The 27,618-nt window shown below is 39.7% G+C and overlaps 1 protein-coding gene across 6 annotated transcripts in view; it reads right to left on the bottom strand.

The window, feature by feature from the left end:
- Positions 1 to 386: 386 nt before the first annotated feature.
- The window catches only part of LOC110474263 (high affinity cAMP-specific and IBMX-insensitive 3',5'-cyclic phosphodiesterase 8A), a 152,412-nt gene continuing 125,180 nt past the window's right edge, over positions 387 to 27,618 (bottom strand). For all 6 annotated transcript variants that reach the window (XM_085588801.1, XM_085588803.1, XM_085588804.1 and 3 more), the window contains 18 exons: positions 27,083 to 27,140; positions 25,590 to 25,678; positions 25,282 to 25,360; positions 23,555 to 23,692; positions 19,215 to 19,303; positions 18,591 to 18,642; positions 18,449 to 18,491; positions 17,480 to 17,557; positions 16,462 to 16,532; positions 15,729 to 15,893; positions 13,297 to 13,345; positions 12,869 to 13,004; positions 10,973 to 11,171; positions 8,002 to 8,219; positions 7,077 to 7,209; positions 3,578 to 3,742; positions 2,546 to 2,675; positions 387 to 1,811 (listed from right to left, as the gene is read on the bottom strand). In XM_085588801.1, the coding sequence (XP_085444927.1) occupies positions 1,705 to 1,811; positions 2,546 to 2,675; positions 3,578 to 3,742; positions 7,077 to 7,209; positions 8,002 to 8,219; positions 10,973 to 11,171; positions 12,869 to 13,004; positions 13,297 to 13,345; positions 15,729 to 15,893; positions 16,462 to 16,532; positions 17,480 to 17,557; positions 18,449 to 18,491; positions 18,591 to 18,642; positions 19,215 to 19,303; positions 23,555 to 23,692; positions 25,282 to 25,360; positions 25,590 to 25,678; positions 27,083 to 27,140 (1,999 nt within the window). In that variant the 3' untranslated portion in view covers positions 387 to 1,704. The remainder of the gene's footprint in view (positions 1,812 to 2,545; positions 2,676 to 3,577; positions 3,743 to 7,076; positions 7,210 to 8,001; positions 8,220 to 10,972; positions 11,172 to 12,868; positions 13,005 to 13,296; positions 13,346 to 15,728; positions 15,894 to 16,461; positions 16,533 to 17,479; positions 17,558 to 18,448; positions 18,492 to 18,590; positions 18,643 to 19,214; positions 19,304 to 23,554; positions 23,693 to 25,281; positions 25,361 to 25,589; positions 25,679 to 27,082; positions 27,141 to 27,618) is intronic.

Here is a 27,618-nt window from a genome sequence, read left to right as displayed (position 1 = left end):
CACCTCTCCCCTGCTTCTGCTTCTTCAAGAATGGTTAAAAATGTCTCTGAACGCAATTGGCTCTGCAGTAACAACAGTCAGCAGCCCTTTCAGTGCCTCTGTTGGATGGATGCCCTTCTGTTGACTAGGAAGGCTGACAGGATACTCCTCGAGTCCTCCACAGCACGACACTGCGTGGAGCTGTGAAGAGTCTTGTCCCAGGATACACAAGGGTCTGATGGGCTTGCCAGCTACACCTTTCATCACCCTTATGCTGTTCAACTCCCTCAACTTTTCCCTTCCCCAGACAAAAAGTATCTTAGTTATTTTTAAAATAATTTCATGTGTTTGTTAGTCTGCAAACTACAAAGTGCATATACATTTCAAATGAAATGGGTAGGACTTGACACTTCTTAAAATATACATTTTATTATTTTCTGGTAGTTGCTATGAAGGTTTCATTCAAATTGTGAAGGTACACAGCCTTTACAAACTTTTTGAGTTGAAGGTTTGTGTTGGTGGTTTTATGATCTTTTTCTTTTATGGCAGAGGAAAATACATTGGCTATAAAATGTTGAATCACCTTAGTATCACCTCTTCATATATGCTGTGGAATGCTTTGTAGAAATACTATATAAAATAAGGCAGACTTTAACAGGGAATTCAGTCATAAAATGTCACGGGAGATAACAGAGTTCCAACACATTATTATTTTTGTAGCCAAGAGAAGATCAGGTGGTCTTCACTGGTTTGTGGGAGAACTACTGCAGTTCTGGTGCTCAGACAGTATACAGTTCTTGTTTATTCTACTATTCTCAAGTGAGACCTTTTTAATAAAACTTATTTTAATTAACATAAATCAGACAATATTTAAACATACACATCTATCCTTACAGTGCAATAAAAATGTATCATTGTATAGTATTTTGTATTTGCATTATGAAAATAAAAGGTCTGTACATCAATTAAATGTATATTAATGAGTATGAATCATGTAAATTTATAATGCATCTAAAGTTGGCTTTGGCTTTTAAGTATTTATAAATTCATAGAAAATATTGAACATCTAACAAAATAAATAAAACATAACATTTTAATCATAGATGCTAACAATCAACCTCAAAATTCTCGTGTTATTTTTTACATTTGCTACTAAATTTCTTAAGGAGAACTCACTTTCAGTAGTGCTCAGAAGTGAATGATTGCACCTTCTGTGATGTGAAAAAATACAGTACATCTATTTTTCATAGATCAAAAAATTCTTTCATAGACAGTTGTATTTTAAATGTCTGATTGTTCTACATAACTGTCTGAAGTGCTTATAAAAAGCATGTAGCTTTCTCATAAAAGCTGTGAGTCTCTATTAATAGATAAACTTCTAGTGAATGTCCTTTTCATGAGGATTCTCTTCAAGGTCTTCCAGCTTCACGTGCTGGTATGAAGATATCACAGAAGTATGTTCATAATAAACCCTCTTCAGTACAAGTACTGCAGCAATCCAGTGTAATTCCACTTGGTGGGCTTATTTCATCTGAGTCCACACATGGTACTTTGTGGAAGTCAACTGCTGACCTCGTGTTCTCTTGAACGTGAAAGTTCCCCAAGTGCATGGGCTAGCTTTACTGTAATACTGAAGAGACCAAAACAAATCTGAATTCACACAGACAAAAGTGAGCTTGAATAAATATGCATCTGGCTAGTGAATGACACACCATGGTCTAACTGCTATTCTGGTGGTGGTCGAAGGACTCGCAGGTTCCTTCCATCCAGTCCTTTCCAGTATTTAATGTTATTATTCAGATGCTCCATCAGATTTGGCAGGTCGGCAAATGCTAGGGAAGGAAGGGTAGAAAGCATTGAGTTTGCAGAACTGAAACAATCACAGATTTTGTCTGCTTAAGCATCACTTGAAACGTTCAGGCAACTGTGTTGAGTAGAAAAGCTTAAATCTGTCATACTAATGCTTGAAATAGTTTTGGCTGTATAGCTCTCAGCACTCGTGTAGCACTGAGAACTGTTCTGTAAATCTACTTAATACTGGTATTGTAAGTCCCAGCAAAGGAACACAGTTTTCCAGGGGGGGAAAACTAATCATGGTTGTAATTATCCTCCCCCATCAAACCTCAGTCACATGTCATGATCTGGCATTCAGGAGAGTCACATTTCTGACCACTTTTACCATAGAGGCAGCACTTGGAAGGAAACAGCTGCTGCCCCAAGCAGTTTCCAGACAGTAGAAATCTGCCTTGAAGAATAACCAATATTAACATGGACAAAATGACTGTGCTCAAAGAGCTGTCAAAGAGAATGTGTTCTGTTCTCTGTTTACAGAGAAGCAAGTTTAAAAAGTCAAAGATTGCCAGGATCTAGTATATTATAGACAAGCCATGAGAATTGCTTGTAGCCATACTTATAAGCAGTAATGAAGTTATTAATCTTACTTGAACTGCAGGAATCTTCCTTTTTCTCTCCCTTTATTTAGGAGCCATAAAAAAGAAATTTTTATCATAACAGCTTCAAATTTTCACAAATTGTTCACATCAGGAAACAGCAGAGTTTTGCTTACCATCCCAGGCATCAAACATATCAATAATGAAGTAATCAATGAATGATAATTGAGATTTGGGGATGCTGCAAGTATTTCTGTCAAAAACCGGCATCACAACTGGTAAACCTTGCCTCCTTTCTTCATCAGTCTGCAAGAAACATTAGTGATTATTCATCTAAGACACATTCTGTTAATGGGCTTCTTTTTTTCTTCTGGCACTGGCTAGAACATGCATCTGCTAAATCAAAGGAGGAACCTGAATAGATCTGAAGCAGCAGCAACTTAATCTTAAGCACCTAGTTGTTCAGTTTCAGCAAAACAGCAGACAAATAGTGCCTTCCAGTGTTTCCCTCAAAGGGATATATTTGTCTTCTGTATCTGCACACAAGCTAAGCCTAAGTAACATCACACATTACTAAGTTATGACTTCTTTGGACCCAAGAGCTGCTCAGCCATTTTCAGTCTCTGATGGAAGCAGTGATCTGTCCCACTCAGACATGGCAAAGTACCTTTTGTATTCCCTTGCCCCTTTCTTGGGGTGCCAAGTTCCAACTGCAGTGTTTGGTATATAATCTATTATATATATATAATATAATCTATAATAATGACTGCCCTCTCCTTTTCCACATCATCCTGAAACCTTTCCTCAGCACAGTGTGCTAAGGGATTACAGCATTTCTTGGAGCAAGTGCTGCTCCCATCCAAACACTAGAACCTGCTGATACAATTCCTGAGGCAAAGCCAGCATGTGGGTACAGAAGCATCCTTCCTCTATCTTATGTGATGGGAGTGTATTTGCAGACAAGGCTCAGAAAGCCAAATTCCAAACTGAACAACTTGAAAGCTTAAATTTTTCAGAAATTGCACAATAGAAATTGTCAACTTTGTCTCTCTGAAGGCATCTAGTTGTGTACCAGCATGAGTAATACCCATTATTATTTCTCACATTACATAATGCAGCCTGAGATATTCGGTGACACTGGCACCCTTCCCCTCCCTTTTAAAGAGATGCTCACCTGCAGTTTCAGCAGCCTGCTTTAGCTGCCTTACCTGTGCAAAGTACTCCTCAGAGATGCGTCCAGCCCATTCTATACACTGTTCTCTGGGTCTGCACGGATTGGAAATGTCAGCACACTTTATCAACATGCGTTTGATGAGGATACGGTTTTCAGGAGACCTGAGAACAGTTTTGATGGACTCCCCATCACCATTATTCTGTAAAATTTAAGAATTAAAAACAATCCATTAGCAAGGTCTCCATGCACTAACTCAAAGCTTTTGTGCTTTGGGAATGCTTTCAGCACATCCTACAGGGATCAGTCCGCTACTGGCTACCAGATTTGATGTCTAACTGAATTTATAGGTGGATTATGAAAGTCAGCCATAGCTCTGAGCTAGCACTGAACTCCAGTTTCTGGATTCAGTCACTGGCTTTGTGACAGATCTCTTTGGCATCTTTGGGCAAGTCATCTATCTGTCTATTCCTTATCTGCCTTCTCAAAAGTGTGGAGAGGATACATTCATCACTACACACATAGTGATGAGGACTGTGTAGGCAGAAAAATGTAACTCTGCTGAAAACCAAGGATTAATGGACTTGCAAATTAAGAGTGGAATAGTTGGTTTGAAAAGAGGGACTGACCCGAGATGCAGAGTCACCCTTGGCACACAAACCCCATCAGTGTATCAGTCATTCTGACAGCACTGCTACTATTCAGAATCAGATCCTACACTGCCTCCCAGGCATGTTCCTCATTCCCTTCCCTTGCTGCTGGACTCTTTAAGGATGGATAGGTACAGGAGTTTACACTGCTGTCTATTCAGAATAGAAACTCTTTGAAGAAAGGAACATACAAGACTTTTTTGGCACTTAATAAGGTCTTGCTCTACAGTCAGAGCATGGAAGAAGTAACGAACAATAATGATAATAATAATGTGCTACCAGTTCCTGCAGTTTTTTGTACAAAGAGGGAGAAAGCATTAAGAAACATTCAAACAAAGCAGCAGAAACATTCTGACCTTTTATTAGGTCAGAATAACCATGATATTTTTCAGATGAAAATTCTTGTGGGGAAGAAAGTTCTCCCTAAAGGAAGAAACTGACAGTAATAAAAAAAAATTGATAGTATAGAAATGGCTCAGAAATACCAGCTCCACAGGTCTCACCAAAATGAGATGTCTAAACCAATTCTTTTCTCTCATTTCTAGGTATGTGGAAGGGAAAACAGAAGAAAAAAGGTGAGATGTGCATTTCATGGAAAAATTATATATGAGAAAGCCAACATAAAGTGACGGAAGCTCCAGAAACACAAGTATGGAAATTAGGTATGGAAAATTAAGAGATTGTTTGGTTATGAATAGAAGAGAATATCCTAGCAGGTAAACCACCAGGGAACAAGAAAGGATGTTCACCTCTGAGATCTGTTCAAACCAAAGGCACAGTTCTACTTGCTAGATGCAGATGTCTTGGGAATAAAATGTGTTAACTGTGCTCAGTCCCAGCATCCTGCTCAGAGTGCAGAGGTGTCTCTGCATGTCAGATGTTGACTTCCTGTCATAGCTTAGGTGACATCAGGAGGGGAAATGGGAGGATAAAGGATGCTGGAGTTGGAAAGGATTTTTTTCAGTTTATGAAACAAAAGCAGAGAGGAAACAAACAGAGCAGCTTCTCAGCATGGCTCTTTGAACAAATTTGTATAAAAATAATAAATTAAAAAAAAAAAAAAAAAGAAGTGGAACTGTCCCATTTGGAACAGGCGGTTGGCAGCTCAGTCTGCAAACACTCCACTGAGTCACCACCATGACTGGAAAGCAGGCCAGAAAATACACACTGCTGCTGCAGCCAGAGGGACAGCAGACTTGAAAGAGGGGCTAACAGCGTTGTTCTGCTCAGCACAATAAATAATTTGCTTTACCCACTCACACATTACAGGCCTTTTCATAAGAACTTGCCAAACTGAAACTCCCAGCTGAAAGAAGAGAAACATTTTGCTTCTTGTTTTCAATATAAATTATATATTCTTTGTCTTCCTTCCCATCCTTGGGCACATCTAAATGCCTTGTGGGGCAGATAATTTCCCTGCAGTCTCTGGGGCTTAAGGGTAGAACTAAACTTTTGTTTCATTTTTCTATGTCCCTGTTTGTGTTTTTACTCTCTGACTGTACAGGTCTAAGCCCTGTTCTTCAGCAGACCAGCTGTTTAGCTCTCTGTAATAGGCAAGAAGAAGAGTTTGGCTCTTTGAATGGATGCTGCTGCTCTAAGAACTGCTGCATCCCAGCCTGTGGGGCTGGGAAGAGGGGCTCTGCACACCAAGCCAGCCAGTGCAGGGCCCTTCAGCAAGACCAGGAGCCCTACAGGGTTACACACTCCGCAGGGCCAGTGCAGTGCACTGTACCCAGCATCAGCAGCTCCCTTGTTCTCCTCCTGCACCAACGTTACTATGCTCATCCAGAGAGGCTGCCCAGCAGGGAACTTAACATCCTTTCTTCTAATTTGTTCAGCACACCCAGAACTTTGGCTTCACATTCACAGAGTTCCCATTAGCATTGCCAGGTGCCAAGAACAAAGCTAATTCTAGCCTATACTCCTGTGGACAAAGGTACAGTTCCCCAATTAAGCTCCAGCCTGCTTCTCATGGGTGAAGGAACAAGACCTGTTTGCCTCCCACTCTTGGATAATAAAAAGACTGCCTTCCCCCATTACACACAACAGTTATAAATGTGGCTTTCTAAAAAACATGGTAAGAAAATACAGAAAACCATTATGGCTCCTACATGACGTTGCCACCGATGCAAGCTTTATCATGACCATTTCTACAAGTCTTCTCTTTGCAAAAATCATTCCAATGAAATTATACACTGCTCTTACTGGCAACAAAACTGCTGGTTGAAGCTGTTATTGAAACTGGTGTGGTTTTTCAGAAAGAGTTCTTAACAGGCAATTTCTTTGTGTCCATGGGGTTCCAGATGGCTATTGATTATATGATACATAATGTCACCATCATCTATTTTAAAGATTAAAAAAGAAAGCAGAGAGAAACCCCATGAATGCTGCCAGGCAGCACTGGAGGCTGAGGGCCTTATTCCCAGAGAATGCACCACATGCCAGCCCACAGACCTGCCCTTACGCTGTACCCCCAGCATGTCCCCTTGGGAGGGATGTAATTCAGCCTCTGCTTTGAAACAGACCTTGCCTCCATTGCAGAAATGGCCAACAACAATGCCCAGTCTCACCACTTCTTCCATGGGAGTGACTGGGTTAATCCAAGTGGCATTTTTACATGAAAACATACAGCCCAGGGTCCTGTTCCAAGTACGACATCACAGCACTGTGATATTAATAGGACCCAAGTGAATCCCACTCACCCTCCAAGTAACAACCATGTTAGGCAGAAGGGGATTCAAACCCAGAGGTGAAAGATAGATCTCCAGCCTCTCTTTTTCCACATTTCTGATAAACTTTCTCAGAACACCATGTGGGAATTTCCCACTGCCAATAGTTCCCAGTCCCTGCCTAGGCATTTTAAGGAGGACTTGCAGTGTTGCTTACCCCATTTTCTTCTAGTGCTGCCAAGGGTTTGTTAATGCTGTTGACAAACTTGTTGACATGCTCAAAGTGCTTTGTCATTTCTGTTGCTAAGACCATGTCAATAATGACTTGGCGAAGGGTTCGATACTCATTCCTGTTTAAAGAAGGAAACAATTAAGAATGCTGGCTGGGTCACAAAGGGCTGGTTGCTAAAACAAGTCTAACAAAATTGCAACAGACCATTCCTGTTTGAGAGAGGTGCTAGGGGAAGAAAGAACAGTAATAGAGGCTTAGGCAGCTGCGTCTCTGTTAGATGTAGGAGTACCTTTGGTGTGTAGGAACATACGTGTTCCAGGCATGACTGATCTCTAGGAGAAACCAGAGCTGAGCAGAAGCAGAGGCTTAGGAGGCTGCTAGGACATGCCATACCTGCATGTTCCCAAGGCTTTTAGCACAGACACACAGCTGTGGCTCACTCTCCAGTCAAGTTTTCAGCAATATTTTTTTATTGTATCTTGAGTGAGCCAAGGCAATGATCACATCTATGCCCTAAATGCATCTCTGAGGCTGCAGAGCAACAGGTCCTTCATTATCTCTCACACGGCTCTGTGGCTCTTTCTCTCCTTGTTCTCTACCCACCCAGCCATAGCTTGTTCTCTACATTCAGTGACACAAAACAACTCTTCTAGACTTGCTCATATTAAGATTCACACTAAATTCCTTAGATAGAGCCTGCCTTTTTACGGACAGGAGACAGTGGGGAATTACTCATAAGTCTTTGCAGGAGAGACAGAAACATTCTACTCTTTAAGAAACAAATTTCACAAGGGCCATGGACAGTTATCCACCAGGCACTGCCCTCCTCTAGGGTGCCTGTTTGCCTTCCTACACAGAAGGAAGTGAGAGATGTTAGTGGGCAGACAAGGACCCTGGGGGTTAAGCTCACCTCTCCATGTTTTTAAATATATTGCATTTGCCATCCCGGGTGGTGAGCTGGAAAGCCAGGGCAGCATGGTGGCTCTCCAGCACGGCCGTGTCATTGTAGAGAATTGCGAGCTCGCTGCCAGCATTGCACAGGAAAGAATTTGTTCTTCCTGGGTGATCCACATCATGGACTGTGGCAGCAATGAGTGCGGCAACCTCATCAATTGGATCCAGAGTTTGCTGAAAACAGAAGGGTGCTTAGTTTTCCTGGCACACTCATGAGAAACCCTGTTCTGTCCATAAGATTAAGCCGAGTCGCTGAGGAATAAAAGCCAAAACTCTAGAGATCAGTAAGGGTCAGATGTTCTACACAGAGCAATGGAAAATTCATTATAAGCTTCACTGAACATTGCATGACTTTTTTGGCCATTTTGTACCTCTTAAATTTTGCCTTACCCACACCTTTGTCACAGCACATCAAATTAAACAAATGTAAAGGAATAAATTAGTTTGTGTTTTCTAGCAACACTGAAACTACTTTCACTTGGAGTTAAGGTATTTGGCTTAGAAAAAAGACCAATATTGCTAAAAATTATTCTATTACCACCCCTTAATTTCCTTTGGCAATTGAATGTGTCCTAATCATGTTCCATTTAAGTGCTGGCCAGGTTTACAGTTTGAAAAGAATGCTATCCATACATCCAGTTCTTTAATAATGCTGTCCTGGGTTACAGCTAATGTGTATTCTGTGGAGAATATTTGATGTTTTGTATCCATGGATAAATTACATGACACATGTTCTGTACTTTCTGTGTCACATTCTGATTCTGGAAGCATGCTGCACTCCAAGCTTTATAAAGATTTTTTTAAACTCCAAGTTTACTTGCAATGGGCATTGATTTATGCCTATTTTCATCTACCCTGTCATGAAATACAAACCTATTTGACTCTTAAGATTTTACATTTAAGTGTTAATACTTCATTAATAGCATAAAGGGGAACAAGAATTAAGCATCTCAGAAATATTTTGTATACGTTTGGAAACCACCCTTTGTGCTGTGTTTATACTGGCATTTGTGAAGGACCACAGATACAAAATAATTATATTAAAATTTTTAATAAAATGAAAGAGACACAAGAGCAGAAATATTCCCATTTGAATCTGGGAGCAGGGCAGATAATTTTCATTCCAATTTGCTTTAATTTGAGGTCCAAATTCTGTATGGGCCCTCGACTACCATTCGGAATAGTTACACTTGGTAGGTAAAAAGACAAACCCTTCCCTTCTTCACACCTCCTGAAATTATGCAATGATTTGACTTTGCAGGAACAGGGATATTATGAGAACTGTCAAGAGAGTCTCGCAGAGAACAAGAGAAGGCAAATAATTCTTTCTGCTCTAGTTCATAGTTAGCATTGTCTGAAATACTCTGCTGTGTGTTAGCTTCTTCCTTTTTTCTTTCAGCTGCTGCTCATGGGGTTCTATTTTTGTGGTATGGAGTTCAGAGAGAGGGATTTCCTCAGAGGGACACACTGACCAGCGTTCAGTCTGGCTGAGAAAGACCTGTGCAGATGGGAAATGGCCAGAAACATGAGAATGCCTGGAGGACAACAGCAGTCTACCTGACTTATTTCACAGGGATTTACAGTACTTTTACACCCAACATCAAGTCAAGGATTCTAACTTTATCTTAACTCCCATGGCACAGAAGTGAAAACTATTCTGAGAATACGGCTTCAATTTCAGAGCCAGAAAATCTTCCTAGGCAAGTTGAACTGAGTTCAAGCTACCAAAAAAAAATATTCTCAGCATGAATTTCAGTGGCAGAATTGGGCTTTCTGTGTTTAGATTAAGTTGAACTCTGTGCAACACAAAAGCAGCTGGGCTATAATTTTGAAAAGATTAAGAGAGAATTCTGAACTTTGATTCTGCTCCTTCTGTTGCTGCAACATTTTTTTCTCTTCCTATGCCTACGGAGGAATGGAAATAACATTCTGGAAAAAGAGGAGGCAGTCATGCTTCTGTGGCATTGAAATGGATCCAGATCTTGTCTGTTTTTTATAGATATTCTTGGGAAGACCAGCTAAACCTCTGGCAAATCAGGAACTGAAAAAAATCCAGTGACATTCTATCCCCACTTGGCACATAGTATTTGTAAATCAGCCTCTGGAGAGCACGTTAATGAGCTGCAGCTCCAAGTTAACAGAATTACTACAGTTTAATGAGCTGTCAGAAGCTTGTTTACAGTCACAAATTTCTCAGCCAGGTGCCCATCATTGGTCCTATCCTTAGGCAGGCCAGTTCAGAACTTCTACCCCAGACTGCAACTCAGAAAAAAGTCCCACCACTCTGCTGCACACACACCAAGCACTGCTTTATTCCCCTTCTCCAGTCTGGGCATGTGAGGGCAAAAGTCGCTCTGATTTATTCTGGTTGTCAGTGGCTCTAATACCCCAGTGGGTGTTATGGTACAAGTAAGCAATTTTTTTCCATTTTTTTCAATTTTTTTCTCCTCCAATGCAGTCTCTTTAAGCCTCAGGGCATCTTCTCCAGGGGGTGATATAGCCTACTTTTTGGCCTATATTGTCCTGGGAGTCTTTTGCAAAATGACCCTCACAAGGCATAAGAGATGGTAATTTATCACATTAAATCTGTATTTGGCATGTAACATCACAAAAGTAATTATGTCATTAGCTCACCCGTCTGAGAAGGTTTACCTATATAACTTTTCAAGAAGTTTTACTTGAAAAGAAGGTTTTCTTATCCTCCCATCAAGAATTGTTCAATTCTGTAATGTTAGTATCCATCCTTCTACACATACTATAAGAGAGATCCTAGAATTCATGTAAAGAAGCCCAGTTCTTTTACCTCAGAGTTACCAAACTGGTTGGCACTGGGCAGACATTTGGCTTTTGAATCTGTTTCTGAAAGATCCTTCTTTGATTGCATCTGTATTTTCTAACTAAACTGTTTCTCATAAATGTGGACTCACCTTTACTCTTTCTTTAGACAAGAAGTAAGCAGTAGCATGTAGTACATCTGCTGAATGAGTAGAATTATGGTAGGAGTTGGAGGAATGGTAGTTAGCCTCAATAACTTGTAACCATGACCTCAGAGTGGATTCTGAACAGTTTAGGAATTCACAGATTCCAAAGCGAGCAAATATTTTGAGACCCAGATAAACCAAAGGCCTGTGGAGAAAAATAAACAGAAAGTTTTAAAATGAATGCAGCTGAAAGAATATTATATAGCATAAACAGTATGAATCCACACAGCATTTTTAGCTAATGACATATGTAATGATGTGTAAGGACTTGTTACAGAATTGCTGTGTCATATACTGGAATTGTAACATTAGTTACAACAAAGTCAAATCCCCCTTAATTCCCCCCAGTGCCAGACAAAGGTGTCTCCATGTTTTTCTGTCAGGGAACTGTAATGTACTAAAATTTAATTCATTATCCTGGCTTTATTACCATATGTCTGCTTGGACTTAAGGCAATACTAGTAATATATTCATACTTGTGAGTAATTGAAAATCATTTTATTTATCTTAACAAATTAATTGCTGCTATTTAAACACAGTAGGAAGCAATCATAATTATTCTACCTTTAATAAAAGTACAGGCAACAAAGTACCTCCTTTGTCCCTCTGTGATCCCTCCAGATCAGTAAGAATAGAGAAACCTACCTGATGATCTCATGCATTTTGGCTGGGATAATTAATTGAGTTGCTGCAATGTACCCATTAAATGTTTTAAATCACACAGACTGACTGTATTTTTACATTTTTCTTGTCAATTACTTATCTCTATTACTTCATTAGAAATCAAAATGTAGCAAAGAAAGAAAACCTAAAGCAAGTGGATGTAAATATCTTCATTTAAAATAAAATAATTTTAAAGAAGAATAAAACCCTGGGGGGTTTTGCACCTTTTTGGTCTATAAAACCACAGTTTAATAATGAAGTGCATATTTGTTAACTAAGTGCCTGACATCTTTCTTAGACTTTGATTTTGGATAACTTCCAAAGGTCTTACAGATCTGGGATTTTGACAAAGGGTTTAAGATAGTCAATTCATTGCAGGATCTGGTCTCCAAATTAGTGTCTCACAAAAGCTTTTACCTAAGACAAAGCATGATAAATGAAACTAGGCCTGAAAGGGAAACTTTTCAAAAGCATAAGAAAATAAAATAAAGGATTTAAACAGAAAGAACAATTTACAGTCTTAGGGGGTGCCTTTGATACTAATGAAATTCAGTCTATTAAAACTGCTGATCTGCTTTTGAAAACTTCTATGATGGAAATTGGTATGCCCTGCTTTTTGTCAGTAAATGTGCTTCAGTTAACCTTATACATAAAATATAACCTGCCAAGAATAAAGACCTTCCTCTAATCCCAGAGAAAGGTAATGGGAATTCTGCTGAAAAGCTGTTTTGGAACTGTTCAAGAATAAAACCTTCCCAATCAAATGGAAAGAAAATAAAACCCGATCTGTTTCAACTTATCAAATCAAGATCAGTATGTTGACTCTGTGTGTAGTTTGCCATAACAGAAATTTGAATCTCCACAAAAAAAAAGTATAACTTTTATATTACTGAATAAAGGAAGACTTTAAAAATTATGCTGTATACCATACCAAAGATATATAATCTTCACTTTTACATCCACTGTGAATTTATGAGAAATAGTGCACAATGAAACAGAAGCTATTTAAGATGCATACACAACTAGAAATTACTATGATAAAATGTCAAACATCTGACATTGGCATTAAAATTAATTCAGTTGTAAAAGCACAGGTAGAGAATTTAAAGATCTGATTAGAGGATGACATTTAAGTCACTTTTCAGCAACTCCAGTTTATGAGCTCTTGCATTTACTGACCTTTTATGGGTGGCAGCCTCAAGTTCAAAGATATCAAAATCCCACTGTTCCTCATTTTCCATTGCCTGTGTTATCCGTGGGGGTATGTCATTGAGGGAAATTGGAGAGCTCAGACTGCCAGCAACCTGATGAGTTTCTTTTGAGGAATACAGTTATTACTACATGTATTTATTAATGGTATATTATGTAATATATTTAATAGTGAGATACAATTTTACTGAATGACCATGCTTTCTCTTCTGTAGTAACACCTGGCTCAGTAATGCTGCAGAAAAATGCTTATAGATAAATCCCCCCACACCAAAAAAAAAAAAAAAAACCACAAACAAAAAAATGCTTAAAAAAAAGAACATCTAATCCTATTTCCCCTGCTTCTTAGATTTCTGAACATGTTTTAATATCTCAGTAGCTGCCAAATTAAAACTTACGTTTTGCTGACAATATGTATTCGTTCCCTGATAATCTTCGTAAACCATCCTGTTAAATGAAAGTTGCAAGTTAAATGGAGGGTATTGCACAATAGGTCTAGGAGATGACACCAAGTAGGAGCACAACAACTTCAGAGAGGCCTGACTGTAACCTGCCACAGCCATCAGAGCTGCCTCTCCTTATTTGTTTGTACTGTTCAGATTAGCCTGGTTTACACATAGCTCGTAACAGATGAGGAACTGCAGGCTAGGGTATTCAATATGGACTCAGGTAGGTAAAAACTCAGGTTTCTCAGGTGCAGAGGAAGGTCTAGAATTGCAGCCCCACATCTGTCTTTGTCTGGCCAACATGCACACCAGCTGTGGGTCTGTGCCTCAAAGCAGACACGGTATGTCCACACACTTCCAGCAACAAGCAAAGGTGGGTGGTGAGAGGGAGTGGATGGAGATATTCCCCTGCTCTCCTGCCCTAGTATTGGCAGATCCAGTCACCTCAGCAGCATAAGAATCTCATGAGAATCTCAGGAACAAATTACTCTGAGGCTTCTTTTCTAGCACACAGAATGTGTACATGTTTATTCTTCAGTTCAGTGCCTCCTAGGCTAATTCTGGCATGATGCCTATATGTGAACACTGAGATGATGGATTAAAACTAACAGAATTATGTATTTAATATTTACTTTTCATTTTATAATTCTAAACGCTGTGGCCCAAATCCTGCTTGCTCTTTTGAGGTTACAGCTGTTAGCTCATGTTTAGCCCATGATGTAAAAAAAAAACCAGTGTTAAAAAAAATACTTCTGAATTCACCTTATTAAAAATGTTATTCACACCAATTACAGCAAAAGTAAATGTGGATCTTGTATCTGAACATGGAATATAACAGCTTAACAGAGCTGTTATAGCTAATTCTTATTTTCATATTTGTAAGTAAATGAGTCTGGAGTTCAGTCATTTAAAAGGAAGGGGAGTACAAGAGTGGCTGTTCAATAGAACTGCTATGACACAAGTATTTAGGTCACCAGATGCCGCCTATCATTTAGCATCAAAGATTAGTTTTTAAGAGTTGAAATAGCAGATGTAATTGTATCTGGTACATCTATCTTTGAACTCCAAATGCCCTTCCTGCTTGAGAGTTCAAATCCAATAACATATTACTTGTTTCCTTCTCAGATGTAACTTCTGAACGCAAATGGAACAATATAATTATGTTTTCAGCAGACCCTTTGATGGAAAAATGTTTATCTCCAATAACTTTAAAGCTCATACCATGCCATATGCTCTGAAATTAATTTTCTCAGCTTTTATTATTGCTCCATAAAAAAGCCTTGGGTTTATTTTTAGTAAAGATTTTATATTTTGCAATATTGTTATCTTTAAGTTTGTGGACCAAATACAATCAAAATACAAGTGCACATAAGAATCAACAATCCACAAAAAGGAGAAACCAGTCAAGTTTATGGACTCTTACATATTCAGCCAGAGAAAAGATTCACTTCAAGACTAATGATTATATGTATCAATATTCTTCCTATATTTTTGTAGTTAAGGTAACAATAAATTTTGTCTACTCAGTTAGTAAATACAACCCAGTATGAACCGTTTCAGGTCTTCTGGAATTCTGGGAGTCTCCCACATGCTTCTGCTGATTAGATATTTGCTGTGGTATTTTTAAAGGTAAAATACACAAACTATTTGAAGATTCTGATAGATACTGCAAAGGTGTCATTATAGTTCCAACATGAAACTATAATAGCCCAGAGACATCTCTGAAAAGCTCACATTTTGTAAGCCTTTTTGCATCCAACACAATGTAATTTTTTTCCCTGATGTAGCCTTTCATATGCAACCTACAGAGTAATGAGAGCACATATCCTTAGGGCACAGGTAACATTCATCTAAACTCATCTTGTTAACATCAGGAGGGTCAGACTCCAGGCTCTCAAGGTTTGGGTTCAGTTCTTGCTCCACTTTGTGACCTTTGTTCAACTTTGGGTACTATGCTATAGGTACAAATGTAATCCAACAAACAGCAAGAATGTATTTTGCATTCTTTTGAAAACATTATTTTGATAGACTGAAAAGCCCCCCAAAACCACATCGTTCTAATCCTCATTAATAAATAAAATACCTGGTTCTCTTTCTTTCTTCCTCTCCCATCTGTACCTTACTGAAACTAATCACATTAAAAACACATTTGTGTTTACTTTCCATTTTTAGCTAAACTGATGTTTTAAAGGGGCTGGTCAATTTTCTTCCCATTTTCAAAGCTACATTATTCAAGTAGGGGGAGAAATTCCACAAAAAGATGTGTGCAGTTTTTCCTGAAAATTTAGCATTGTAGAGCACATGGCAGATGATAAAGATCAAGTAACTGGGAAAATCAGGCAGCAAACATTAACCAAGAGCTGTTTGTGGCAGTAAGTACTTACTGTCATTAACCCTCCAACAAGGTCACTTGTATGTGGATCCTCATCTTTTGTCCCCAGTTGTGGAGAGTACAATTCAGTGGTTCTTAAAATCTCCAAAGCCCGGTCTAAAGCTTCTGCAACTGGCAAGGGACTGCTCTCTTGTGCAGCATTGATGATGTTTATTACCTAATGCAGCATCAGACATATGGTGAACTTAGAAGTGATTTTTAAAAAACAGAGACACTCATTAATTAGTATGGAAAACTCAGGAAAATAACAAGATTTAATCTGCATGGGGGAAAAACAAAATGAAAGGGATGTTACTGAAACGTTGATATTTGCTACTAACTCTGGGAATAATATAGTGGCCTTAAGGAAACTTAAGGCATCTTACTTAATGACTTTCTCCTCCAAGGCACAGCCTCTGAATGTTTCTGAATGGATTTAATGTGACTTTCTCCCCCTTACCTCTCACAATTTATTAAAGAGTTGTTTTTTGGCAAATTTTTGAATAGTTTTAGAATGCAGTTGACAATGCATAAGTAAGAAGGAAGAACTCCAGTCTCTCCTTCTTAAAAAGGGTATTGTATGGCTGACTCCATGGATGACACTGTACCAACCAGGTTTGGGAGATCTTTGCTCAGAGTAGCTGCCTTTTTGAAGCTACAGCAGTGGGGGGGTGAACAGGGAAGGAGCTGCACCAGAGGCTGGTGCTGCCCTGGAGCCTCATGGCCCAGCACAGCTGTGACATTACCTTGGTGATGGGAGCCTCGATAGTCATGGAATGGACCCTGGCCATGGAGGAGCGGCGCCGCTGGGAGCTGCCTGTGTGCAAAACAGAGCAGAATTTGTACCCTGATTGCAGAGACAAGGCTGGGCTGGAGGATCAGCCAGGATCCTGAGGCCTTTTCTGCACTGCTTGCCCTGCTGTGCCTTTCAGAGTCAATCTACTGCAGAATGCACAACTGCAAAGAGATGCTGGCTGAACCACTGATGTCCCTGATTAGAGATAAGTGGCTGTAACAGCCTGGCAAAATTATGGCTTTGTTTTATTATTTTAAATATTCACTAACAAACTCAGTTAAAAGACTAGACATATATGTGTGTATAAACTGGCAGGCACAGGTAGGTAACCAGTGAATTTAGATTATTACAGGATCTATCTACTCTTGCTGACTGATGCAATATGACAAGTCATAATGAGTCAGCTTCCAAGCTGAGGTAAATCACTGAAGCTCTTTTGAAGTGGGTACCTATGCCAACTAAAAACAGCAGAGGTTTGGGCTTATTACATTGGAAATTTAAAAACAAATGTTTTATATTGGTTAGCAATTTTAGTTGTGCAAAAAAAAGGTCAAGATGAGATTTTTCTGGATATTGTGCTACCTATAAAATGCAGACATCTTTGTTACTTATTGTGCAAAGCAGTTCTTAAGAAGAAGAGTCAATGCTATTTTTGCTATACTGGAATATGACTGGATTCTCATTGCCACGGACATGCTTCACTAATGTATGCTGCCTAGACTGTGATGAGAGATGATTTAACAGAAGTATGTAAGTGCCAGCAACAGTTTTGAATATGTAACTCATCTATCAAGTTTGGGGTGATCTAACAGAGCAAAATACAACACAGTGAAAGAAAACAAAATTAAGAAAAAAATATCTTCCTATCACTATAAAGGGAAGAGGTAAGAAATGTAACAATTTGTGTATTGGGTTTGCATGACAACTCCAACTCAGCCAGACCCAACACAATGAGTTGTTTCACATACCATCACTCCCACGTGATGTTGTGGATCTGACATCCAGGGATCCTTTCCTCATGTCTTTGTGTCTACATGTCTGAGTATCTGTGAAGAAAATGATATTGCATAAAGACACAAAGTTTTGCCTAAGATGCATGTTAAAGGAACCGAAGCTCAGAAAAGCCTGGCAGCAGCTGAGTGACATTGACCTCAATGCTTCAGCAGATTAGAGCTGATCAAAGTGCCTTTTAAAGCTCTTGCCCTATTCCAGTCCTGAACCCAGTCAAGTTCTCAAGCAGAACGTGCCTAAATGTTTGTGCAGAAGAAAACAGCGTGGAGAGAAAATCTCCTCTCTTGCCACTGTGACATAATTGCAGCTGCAGACACAACTTGTGCAGCACACCTGAGCTGACTCAAGTAACCCCTGCCACCAGGCACTGGTGGGCCACAGCAGAGCACATGCCAGCAAGTGGAGCAGTGCATTCCAGGTTCCTTAGGGACTCCAAGATTCAGCCTGTGCTGACTACAGTTAACCACAGAAAGGATGCCAAGGATGCCCTCACTGAAGTGCTGAATGACAGTGTCAGTCATCCTCATTCCCCTCAATGCAGCTCAATGCAGTGCACAGGTGCCATGTGCAACAGAGCAGCCACAGCAACACAATGATGTGACAGCATCCTTCTCATTTCTGGCACAGGGACCCACCACCTACAACTGAATTGTGGCACTGAAACCAGCAATACCATGACACCACCTTGGGCGCCTGTGACACTGTTTTCAAAGGTGGGCTGCTTTATGTCACCTCTAAAGTAAGTGAGGCGGGTAGAGAGGGAGCTTGTGTTTACTTTCCTGCCTTTTGAGTTGGATTCCCAGCTTATCACCAGGTAAATAGGACTGTTCTGTGAAACTGTGCTTTCAGTCAAGCCATTAACAGTGGCCTTTATTCTCTCCCCAGGTATGTTCTCCAGTTCTTGAGAAAGAAGAGACATGTCATACCTGTCTGAGATTCAGCCTGAATACATTCACATGTCTTCTCCACCTACAAGTCAGTATGAGAAATCCAGTTAGTCAGAACTCTGCCATTATTTTGTTACACTTAGGCTCAAACTAAAGTGAGCATAGCACTATTTTCACTTACCTTATTGTTGTCATTGCACAGTCTACTAATTGACACATAGTGTCTAATCTTTCTGCAGGCAAAAAACAGTGTGTTAATTCCCATCCAAACCTCAGCTCTAATTCAGTGCTGATACTTGGGGTGCTCCAAAGGCTCGATTTGGGGACCAAGTGGAAGTTGCATAAAAATCTAGACATGCTTGAATCTTGCCAATGATCAAAGCACACAGTGACCTCATCCCATAACAACCCTTGGCAAGAGCCATGAAAGGAGCACAGAGAAGTGAGCATGGAAGGGCACAGTGCAGATGCTCAGTGAAACAGGATGGTGACACCAACACGAAGCACAGCAAGACCAGAGGGTGCACTTGCACTGCAGGGAGAATTAGAAGAGTCAGAGTCACAAGTGAGCACATCTGCATCTTTGGCTCCTTTTGGGGGAGAATCAGAATTTTACTTTCCCTGCACACAACATATAAAGTTGATTTTGCCCCAAGGAAATAAGCACAGAGGTCTGAGGCACCCTTCCTTGCATAAGCTTCCATTATACTCAGTAGCAGGATAATTCAATATCTGCTGAAGGCAACTGAACTCTAAACTGAGCCTTCATTCAGACACAAATCATGACTTTAGCTTTCACACTTACCCTCCCTGTCCAATGACAGGTAGTATCTTCACATTTTGTTGTATGCTATCTCCATTTTTCTTTTTCGCATAGTACATTCCTTGCCATTCCTGAAAAAATAATTCAAGTGGAAGGAAGTTCAGATAAAACATGAAGAGAAGCTGTAGCTTCGTACCTTCTCTCACTGAAAGCTGTCTCACAATACAAAACCAGGCAGGACTGGTTAAACTGTGCTCAAACCCTCAAATTTCTCCCCTGTAAGTAACCAGTAGATCACTGTGTTAATGCCAATGAATGGACAACTTCCAGAGGAGCAGCCTGGGAACACTCTGATAGCAACAGCTGGAACTCAGGAGCTGTGGGAATTAGCTGCACTCTCTTCCCCATCTGACCTCAGTGGTGTTGCAGGTCATTTTGGGGAGAGCTGGCAAAGAGCCCTGTGAGAGCAGGAGCTCAGAGCAGCCTCTGCCTGGAGCAGAGTCCCCCTGGGGCAGCAGGTGTGGGTTCCCCAGGGACCCAGGACAGGAAGGTGACTGCAAAGCTGTTACACCATTCTCATCATCTTCCCTGCTGGATACATCATCTCTCATGCATGGCTGGGATGTCTTATCACTGGGTAATATGAAATGTATCTGTGACTCAAAGTGCTTTGGTATCCCAGCACATTTACTTTCCATACTGTCAGTTTATTATCTAATGCAGCACATATTTATTCTATTTCTTTTAAAGCAGAAGAGAGCCCAGTAGAATAGCTCCTGGATTCTGCTTGCCCTCTAAAAGCACTCTGGTTTTAGGCTTGCCCACATTTCCATCTCTAGAATAGCTGTTGGTGGTCTTTTTTAACAGAGGCATATTTTGAGCTGGGCATTTACTAAATATCAAGTGATTAATTAATAATTAAATCCATCTTGCATGTGCACTTAACACAAACTGCTCAGGCCAATTGCTGTATTTCAGTTGAGCTCAACAAACTGTAGATCAGATCTTATGTATGTGAAAATACCCTCATGAGGCACACAATATGTATTTATTTATGTGAGACTGACAGATTTCACAGTCAAGCCAGCCAGAACACAGGTACAGAGAGAATAGTTGTACATTTTTGTGGATGGAGCCAGCAAATAAAGACTCCTGCCCACAGAGAACTGCATGGTGACAGGCTGTACAGAAAAAAATATGAAGGGCTTTTCTGAGGATCTGTCAGAGAAAAGAACTGTGAATAACAAACTAGTGTAGTGAGCATAATGTCTTCTGTGAGCTGCTTGAGGAATACAAATGAAGATAAAGCAAGCACCACAAAATTCAATGCTCTCATAATTAAAATTATGCACATCAATAGTTTCCTGACAACCAGGATGAGGTAGAGATGAGTAATTGATCTCTAACCCAGGTAATAAACCCAGGATGTGCATAAAGGGGTGAAGTCATAAACTACAGATTGGATAATTCCCTCATTGAAAGCCTATCCTTTTCAAGGCAGGTTATTCACTAATGCGTTCTTCTTAGTCAACAGATCGATTTTTTAACTTGTGAATTTCTAAAACCTGTGAAACTGTGGCAGGAAACGTGTGAGGGAAAAGGTCAGCGCAATTCTGAGAAGCAGGAGGTCCAAGCCAAACTCCTGCTGGTAGGTGAAGTTCTCCCAGGGATGTCACTTCAAGGTATTTTAAGAACACCATATGCTCTCTCCCAGAGCCCCTGTCGGCACTCCAGCAGAGGAGAGCTGTTCCCAAGACGTGCTTCAGCCAAGCCCGTGGGTATGTCTGCACTGGAGCCCACCGTGACCAGCTCCTGCTGTGGGGGTGCTGGGGTCAAACCAGAGCCAACCTCACACAGCAAACCCTGCAGTGCCGCTCCTCACCCAGAGCACCTGCTGAGGTCCCAAACTCCGTGAAGGACCAAGGCATGCATCTGTCCACTGAGAACTCTCACAGGCACAGTAAGGAACCCCCAAGCTCAGCCTTCCTCTTACACTGGGGCTTCCTGCACAAAGTTCAGCAAGCTGCTTGCAGAAAACAGAACAAACCAAAATAAACACACGACATCATGAACACAACCTCACAGAGCTGAAGGCTGAGCTAGGAAGGTGCTGCCACAGACCTTTGTCACAGAGTGTGATTGCTCTCCCACCCCCTCTGCAAGGAACCTGCAAACACTTCCCAGAGGGTGGGAGGAATTGCATGGCCTGCCTGCTTTATCAGTAGGGGTTCATCTCACTGCAGACAAAGCAAAACTAAGAGCAAACTGCAGAGATCAGAGGCAGCAGGAATCCTAGTCAGAATTGCACATTTCACCTTAATGGGTGCAATTTGAATCATGAAAACGAAGAATGAGGAAAAGTGTAACTCTGTTTTAACTCCTCAGGTATGGATGGATGAACATTTCAATAACATTGGCTTCTGGCAAATTACAGCTGTAGTATCAAAGAGTTAACTTCCAGAGATATGGTTTTTGCAAGAGAAACAGCATCCTGACCCAAGAATCCCGATGTACCTTGCAATATCCAACTTTTCATTACAATATCTATCAACTTCTGTTTGATTATACTGAACTTGCGAATAGCTCTATGCTTGTCAGCACAAGAGGGGAAATGCTGCAAGAGTCCATCTTCCTAAATTCCATTTAGAGACAAGATAAATTTCATGCAGCTTAGATTTTTCCAAAGACCAAAAAAACTTGCTTTCTATTATTTTTACTACTATGTTAGTATAGTACCATATTTGTTCAAAACCAAAGTCAAACCTGTTGACAGGAGATTATCACAGCAGCAGATAATTTCCTTTTTTTGATATGCTGTAACCTACAGTAGCCAAAATACAGCCCATTGTAGTGATAAGCAGTCTTCTAAACTTAGGATATAAAGAAATCACAAGTCTGAAAACTACACACAGACCATATCAGAATGATCCAGTTAACTCTGAAATTGCTGTAATATCTTGATACAAATTATTTCAAAACTTCAAGTATTTCAAAGGTTGTTTCTCACAGTAAACCTCTACTTGCAAATGAGTCCTGTAATAATTTAATTGGAAATTAATTTTTATATTAACATATAAATTTAAGGTTGCATAGATTATGTATTATAAAATGTTTCAGAGGGAAACACAGAACACCTGCAAACAATTTATCTACCTAAGCCAGCTTAAGCTGTTCCAGACAGACACCTTTAAGTAGGCAATATTTCATTAGCCCTCACTGTTAAAGCCACACAGTCAGGAGTAAAATTAGTACAAGGAAGGAGATTAATTAGATTTAGATTTCTATCACTCATAGAGTAAAATATATTTCTATTATTAATGAAATTTTTATCAGCTCACTAAAATATTAAAAAAATTTATCACTTTATATCTTGAGAATTGATGGTGTGGATTTAAAACCTGACACTTCTAATGCATTTGAATTATAACTTAATAAATACTCCCTCCTAACATCAGTTTTGCAGTGCACACATTTACTGAAACTTCAGTCAGGCAAGAGAAGTGTGAAGCACCACAATCCAAACTCCTGTCTGTTGCTGGGATCTGTCCCAGCAGGCCAACACATGTGGGAATGAGTGGCACAATCTCCTGGAGTGCACCTGGAATCTGCTCCCAGCTTTTCCCCCAGTGCTGTGTCAGCACCCTGACCTCCAGAGCACGGCTCACCACAACTCTGCAGTGGTGCTTGTGCACCCCTGCCTGGATGAGGGTGCACTGATTCCCTCTCTGTGCCAGCGCTGTGCTGCTTCCCACGGACACTCCCCGTGACCCTGAGCCCTGGAGCATCACCAAACACAGCCCTTCCCAAATCTCCCTGTGCAGCCTCCATCATCTTCTCCCTGCAAGGCACTGTGTCATGTTCAGTGACACCAGCCCATCCCTGAGCAATGAACCTTTCTGATGGAAATCCATTAGACAGCTCCCATGCCATTAGGGAATTAAACAGATTGGCAGCTAGCAGCTGACACTGCCTATCGCTTTCAAGTGATATTGCAAATGTCTCCTTGGTATTTTTACATTCTGAACTTGCAAATCAGCTTCCACATTTCATGGTGAAATTCTTCAATATGGTACTTTTCTCATTTACATAGCACCAGATAACATGTGCATCCATCTCATTTTTCTTCACTACTCCCACACCATTTGCTATGAACAGCATAAATTATAAAGAAATGCAGTAAGTCGCTTATTTTTGTAAAACAAGTATCTCTACCAAGCAAGAAAAGAGAAAAAAGCCCTTAAAAATGAAAAATTGTTTACTTCCTGTTCTTTTAAGCTGCAAATGCTATGTGTCTGTGAAGCTGCAAGTCACAATGTGTTTCACTGCTGAACCACAATCACTTTTACAGGTAGCAAATAAAATGATACAATGCTGTTACTCACCTTTCCTATCTTTATGCAGGAATTAATAGTATCTAGGAAATCAGCTTTTTTTTCATTTATAGGCACTTCTGTTAATTCCTTTTCTATTAGTTCACCTATTTGATAGCCCATCATTGTTTCAAAAGCAGGATTGACGTACTGTGAGATAAAAAAACAAACAAATACCCATTCAACAGCATGCTTAAAGCACAAGAGAATCCCTTGTTTTGCTTGCTTAACCAGGAGATCTCTTTCCCAGCCTGAAATAAATGTCTGCATGCACTATTCCTGAGAGAGATGTTCACATTTTTTCTTTGTGAAGCAAACCAGGAATTTCCATGCTAGAATAGCTGTGCAGAGTGTGTGCATGTCAGCAAAGAGAGGGAAATGATACAAACAGCTGAGTATCACATATCCACAGAGTTTAGACAGACAACATAAATTCCTGAAAAACTGGCTCTGTCAGTACCCAAACTCACCTTAGCATTCCTAAAATCACAAATACCATAGGAATATTATCCAGATCTACTGGCAAGTTCATAATCTTATTCTGTGTAAGGGCCAGCCATCACTATCCCCATGTCCAGGCAAAGCCCAGCCAGGCAGAGTGGAAGCAGTGGGATTTAGTAAAGCAGGCTTCTCCCTGAAGTGAATGTTGCATTTCACTGCAGTTTTTGACCCTTGCCCAAAAAAGCTCAAGACTGGTACCAAGAGCCCACCCCTTCCTGGCCTCTCACTGCTGAGTTACAAGCACAGTCCTGGCAAAGCAGCATCTGAGTGCCTTCACAACTTCCAATGTTTTTAGAGGAGAGAAAGGAAAATATGCCACTCTTTAATGGTTCTCCACTAAAAGCCTCCTCCCAGAGGAACCCTTCCTCCCCTTCCCTGTGCAAAAAGCTATGCCTGCTGGAGCTCCAGGATTCCTGCAAATGTCACTTCTCTCACACTTTGGGGCTGTCAGAAGAGGGACAAAGTTTGGTCTGAAAAAAGTGTATTTAAAACAACTTCAGGATGTGTTCTGTTATTTTTGTAAAAGAGATGAAGAAGGCACATCCTTCAATGAAGTTGCCATGGTCAAGATTTGGCTCAAGAAAGTACAATTTGTATGCATGTTATAATTCCCAGAGGTTTAGACTCAAGCACTTTACTGATAATAATAATAAAATCAGTCATCAATGCTTCATAGCTAGGGATGGAACTAACTCCTTTAAAAAGATGATGGTTTTCAGAACTGCAAAAGTAAGCACAATTTCCTTTCCCTGTTTTAAATAAATTTTCAAGAGAGGATTGCATTCAAAAACAGTTGGGCCAAAAATTCTGATACGTCAAACAGTATCAGACTTTAGAAAAAGAAAGTACAATTATTTTAATAGAACATCCATTAGATTTTAAACAGCATCAAATTAACATAAAATATTTTTGGAAAAGAATGCACATAAGCCAGTGGCTGCATTCATTCTTGATATAGAGAATGAATGAATGAATAATAGAGATAAGAAATCAATACAAAAAATAGAAACAAGAGAGTAAATCCTTATTTATTCAGAAACAACAATCTCCCTTAGAATTTATTTGATTTATGCCAGACACTTTAAATGGGGAAAATTCTATTTGACAGCTAAACTCACTTCAGTCTTTTAGAACCATTAAGTTAGATTAGATTCTTGTGCTGCAAGAAAGAGTAAGTGTAATCATAGAAGAAATAAAACACAGAGGAGGAATTTTCTATACTTATGGCTGGAACAAACCTGTATTACATGGTCTTCACTTGTGATCTCAATGGCTTCTTGACTTTTCTCTAATGCTGTAAATAATGAATTACATGCCCTGGAGAAAAAAGAAAAAGGGCATCCAAAAATTTATATCCACTTAATTCTTCTTATGTATGCTAATAAAGTATTACAACTCCATACTGAATAATGTTGTAGTCTAACAAATAATGTATTTTCTTCAGGTAACTGATATTCTATAATTAACTATTGCAGATTAAAATAAATACTTTATTAAAGATCTGGCAAAATGGAAAATTCTCTATTGATGTTTTAGGTAAAATTACCTTAGTTTGAATTGTGCCTGCACCTGTCCAAATTCCAGCTGAATCAATTCATTGTAACAGGCCATTCTACTAGAATTTTCCACATATCTCTGCAAATAAAAAGTTAGAAATATTTCATTAATACACATTCCTGTCTGCAAGGATTTGAAGCTCTGATTTCTTTTGCTTGCTAAAGAACCAGAAAAGGAGTAGACATGCCAAAAATGAACATGCTGGGATATGAGCAATGAGAGAAGATAATTTTTTGGTACCAGCAAACCTTTTCAAGTTACTACATTTTGAATGGGTCATAGATTCTCATGGCAATGAGGTTCAACCAACCTGTTTATTCTCTGTGATTGTCAGCAGGATCAATGTATTTCAAAAAATCTACTTTTAGTTTTCATGCTACTTATTTAAAATAGCAGTGAAAAAAAAATGTTTGGTCTCAAGTAGTTAAAATTTGAAATTATTATGAGTTTCCAATTGCTAATATCCCAAATTTTCTATATAGATGAAAACAACATTTCCTGTGAAATATACCTTTATTGACCTTGGGGTTTTTATAACAATGATCTCAGTATCTTTCACTTTTAAAAAACTATTTCATATTTACCAGGTATGAGCCTGAATGTTAAATCTTTGTTCACACTAAACTTCCACAGACACACATATTTTGGGCAGGAGGATTGATTATCACAGGTAAACCACCACAATCAAAGCTCCTAAACAAAATTTTCTATGCTCTGCCATTAGCCCCATCTCCAAGGCTCTGATCCATAAATAATTCAGAACCTGTGCTGAATTACTTATGTGCCCTCTAGAATGACTCTGTTCATACAAATGCCATTATCTTCAGGCTGTAGCATTTCCTGGATCAGGACCACAATCGAAATAAGCAGATGGGTGCAAATGGAATGTGATGGAACAGCAAAAATCTGGTGAGCATGCAACCAAATATTTGGAATTGTGCTGTAAATCAGGCCCAGCCTTGTTCTACTGTCAGCTGAAGGCAGTAAGGTACCCACTTAACTGATGCACTAATTAGCACCTTTTCTGCTCAGCTGGGACAGTTGCCAAGGAACAGATTTAATGCAATACTTCTCAGGTGCCTCCAAACAATAGCTAATAGCACTTGACAGTGTGTGAAGCCTGTTTACAATGGGAATTGGCATTTGATAGAAGACATTTCCCACAGCACATTCTGTTGTTCATTGCAAGCTGCTCTCTGACTCTGCCACGAATCAATTTGTCAATGTCAACTTTTTAAGGAAAGGATCATGTATTTAATCTGAAATAAATGTATGAAGTAGAGAAGTCTCAGTCCCACTTCTTACATCCCCAAGAGTGTCATGTCAATGTTCAGAATTGGGACACAGAAGAATGAGCAGCATGAAAAAGTTCTACAAGGTTGGATCACTGACACAAACGGTGACTGACAGCCAAACTTCTGGAGAGCTTCTTGCATGACAATTTTGACATGTCACAGCAAGGCAGCCAAGTATAGCACATACCCTTGTGAAGCCAGCAGAGATCAGGGGCAATATTGATGACTCCTCACGATCAGTGTGCCTTTGAAACAAGGAGGATAAATCAGAGATGTGGCAATTAACTCACCCAGACCAAAATTTCACAATCTCTTCACCTACCTGTACCCCAGATCTCACACTGAGGCTAATACTTCTAGATCCTTACAGGATATAGGAATAAAACATACTTTTTGTATTTTTTCTAAGCTTTCATCTTTGGCATGGATATTTTATTTTCCTTCATGCAGGTAATGAGCTGCTTACATCAAAAAAACAAAAAACTCTAATGCTTCAAGGAAACCAATTAATGAGCTAGATCACTGGACTTTTTCTGCACTGGATCCTTGTTGTTTATGCTGGCATTAGTCAGAAATGCACCTGAAAGTCTACACAGCCAAAGTTTTAAGAAACTACTTGTTATCTGAATGTACCAAATCTTAGACGGGCAACTCAAGGGGCCTGAACGAAGACAGATTTTCTAGTGCTGCCTACCCACTGCCTTCTAGTAAGTCACATTTGGG

This window comes from Lonchura striata, chromosome 10 (genome assembly GCF_050655825.1).
Source record: "Lonchura striata isolate lonStrDom1 chromosome 10, ASM5065582v1, whole genome shotgun sequence".
NCBI classification, from domain to species: domain Eukaryota; kingdom Metazoa; phylum Chordata; class Aves; order Passeriformes; family Estrildidae; genus Lonchura; species Lonchura striata.
Note: the sequence above shows the minus strand (reverse complement) of the source record. Positions and strands in the feature narration are given on the sequence as shown.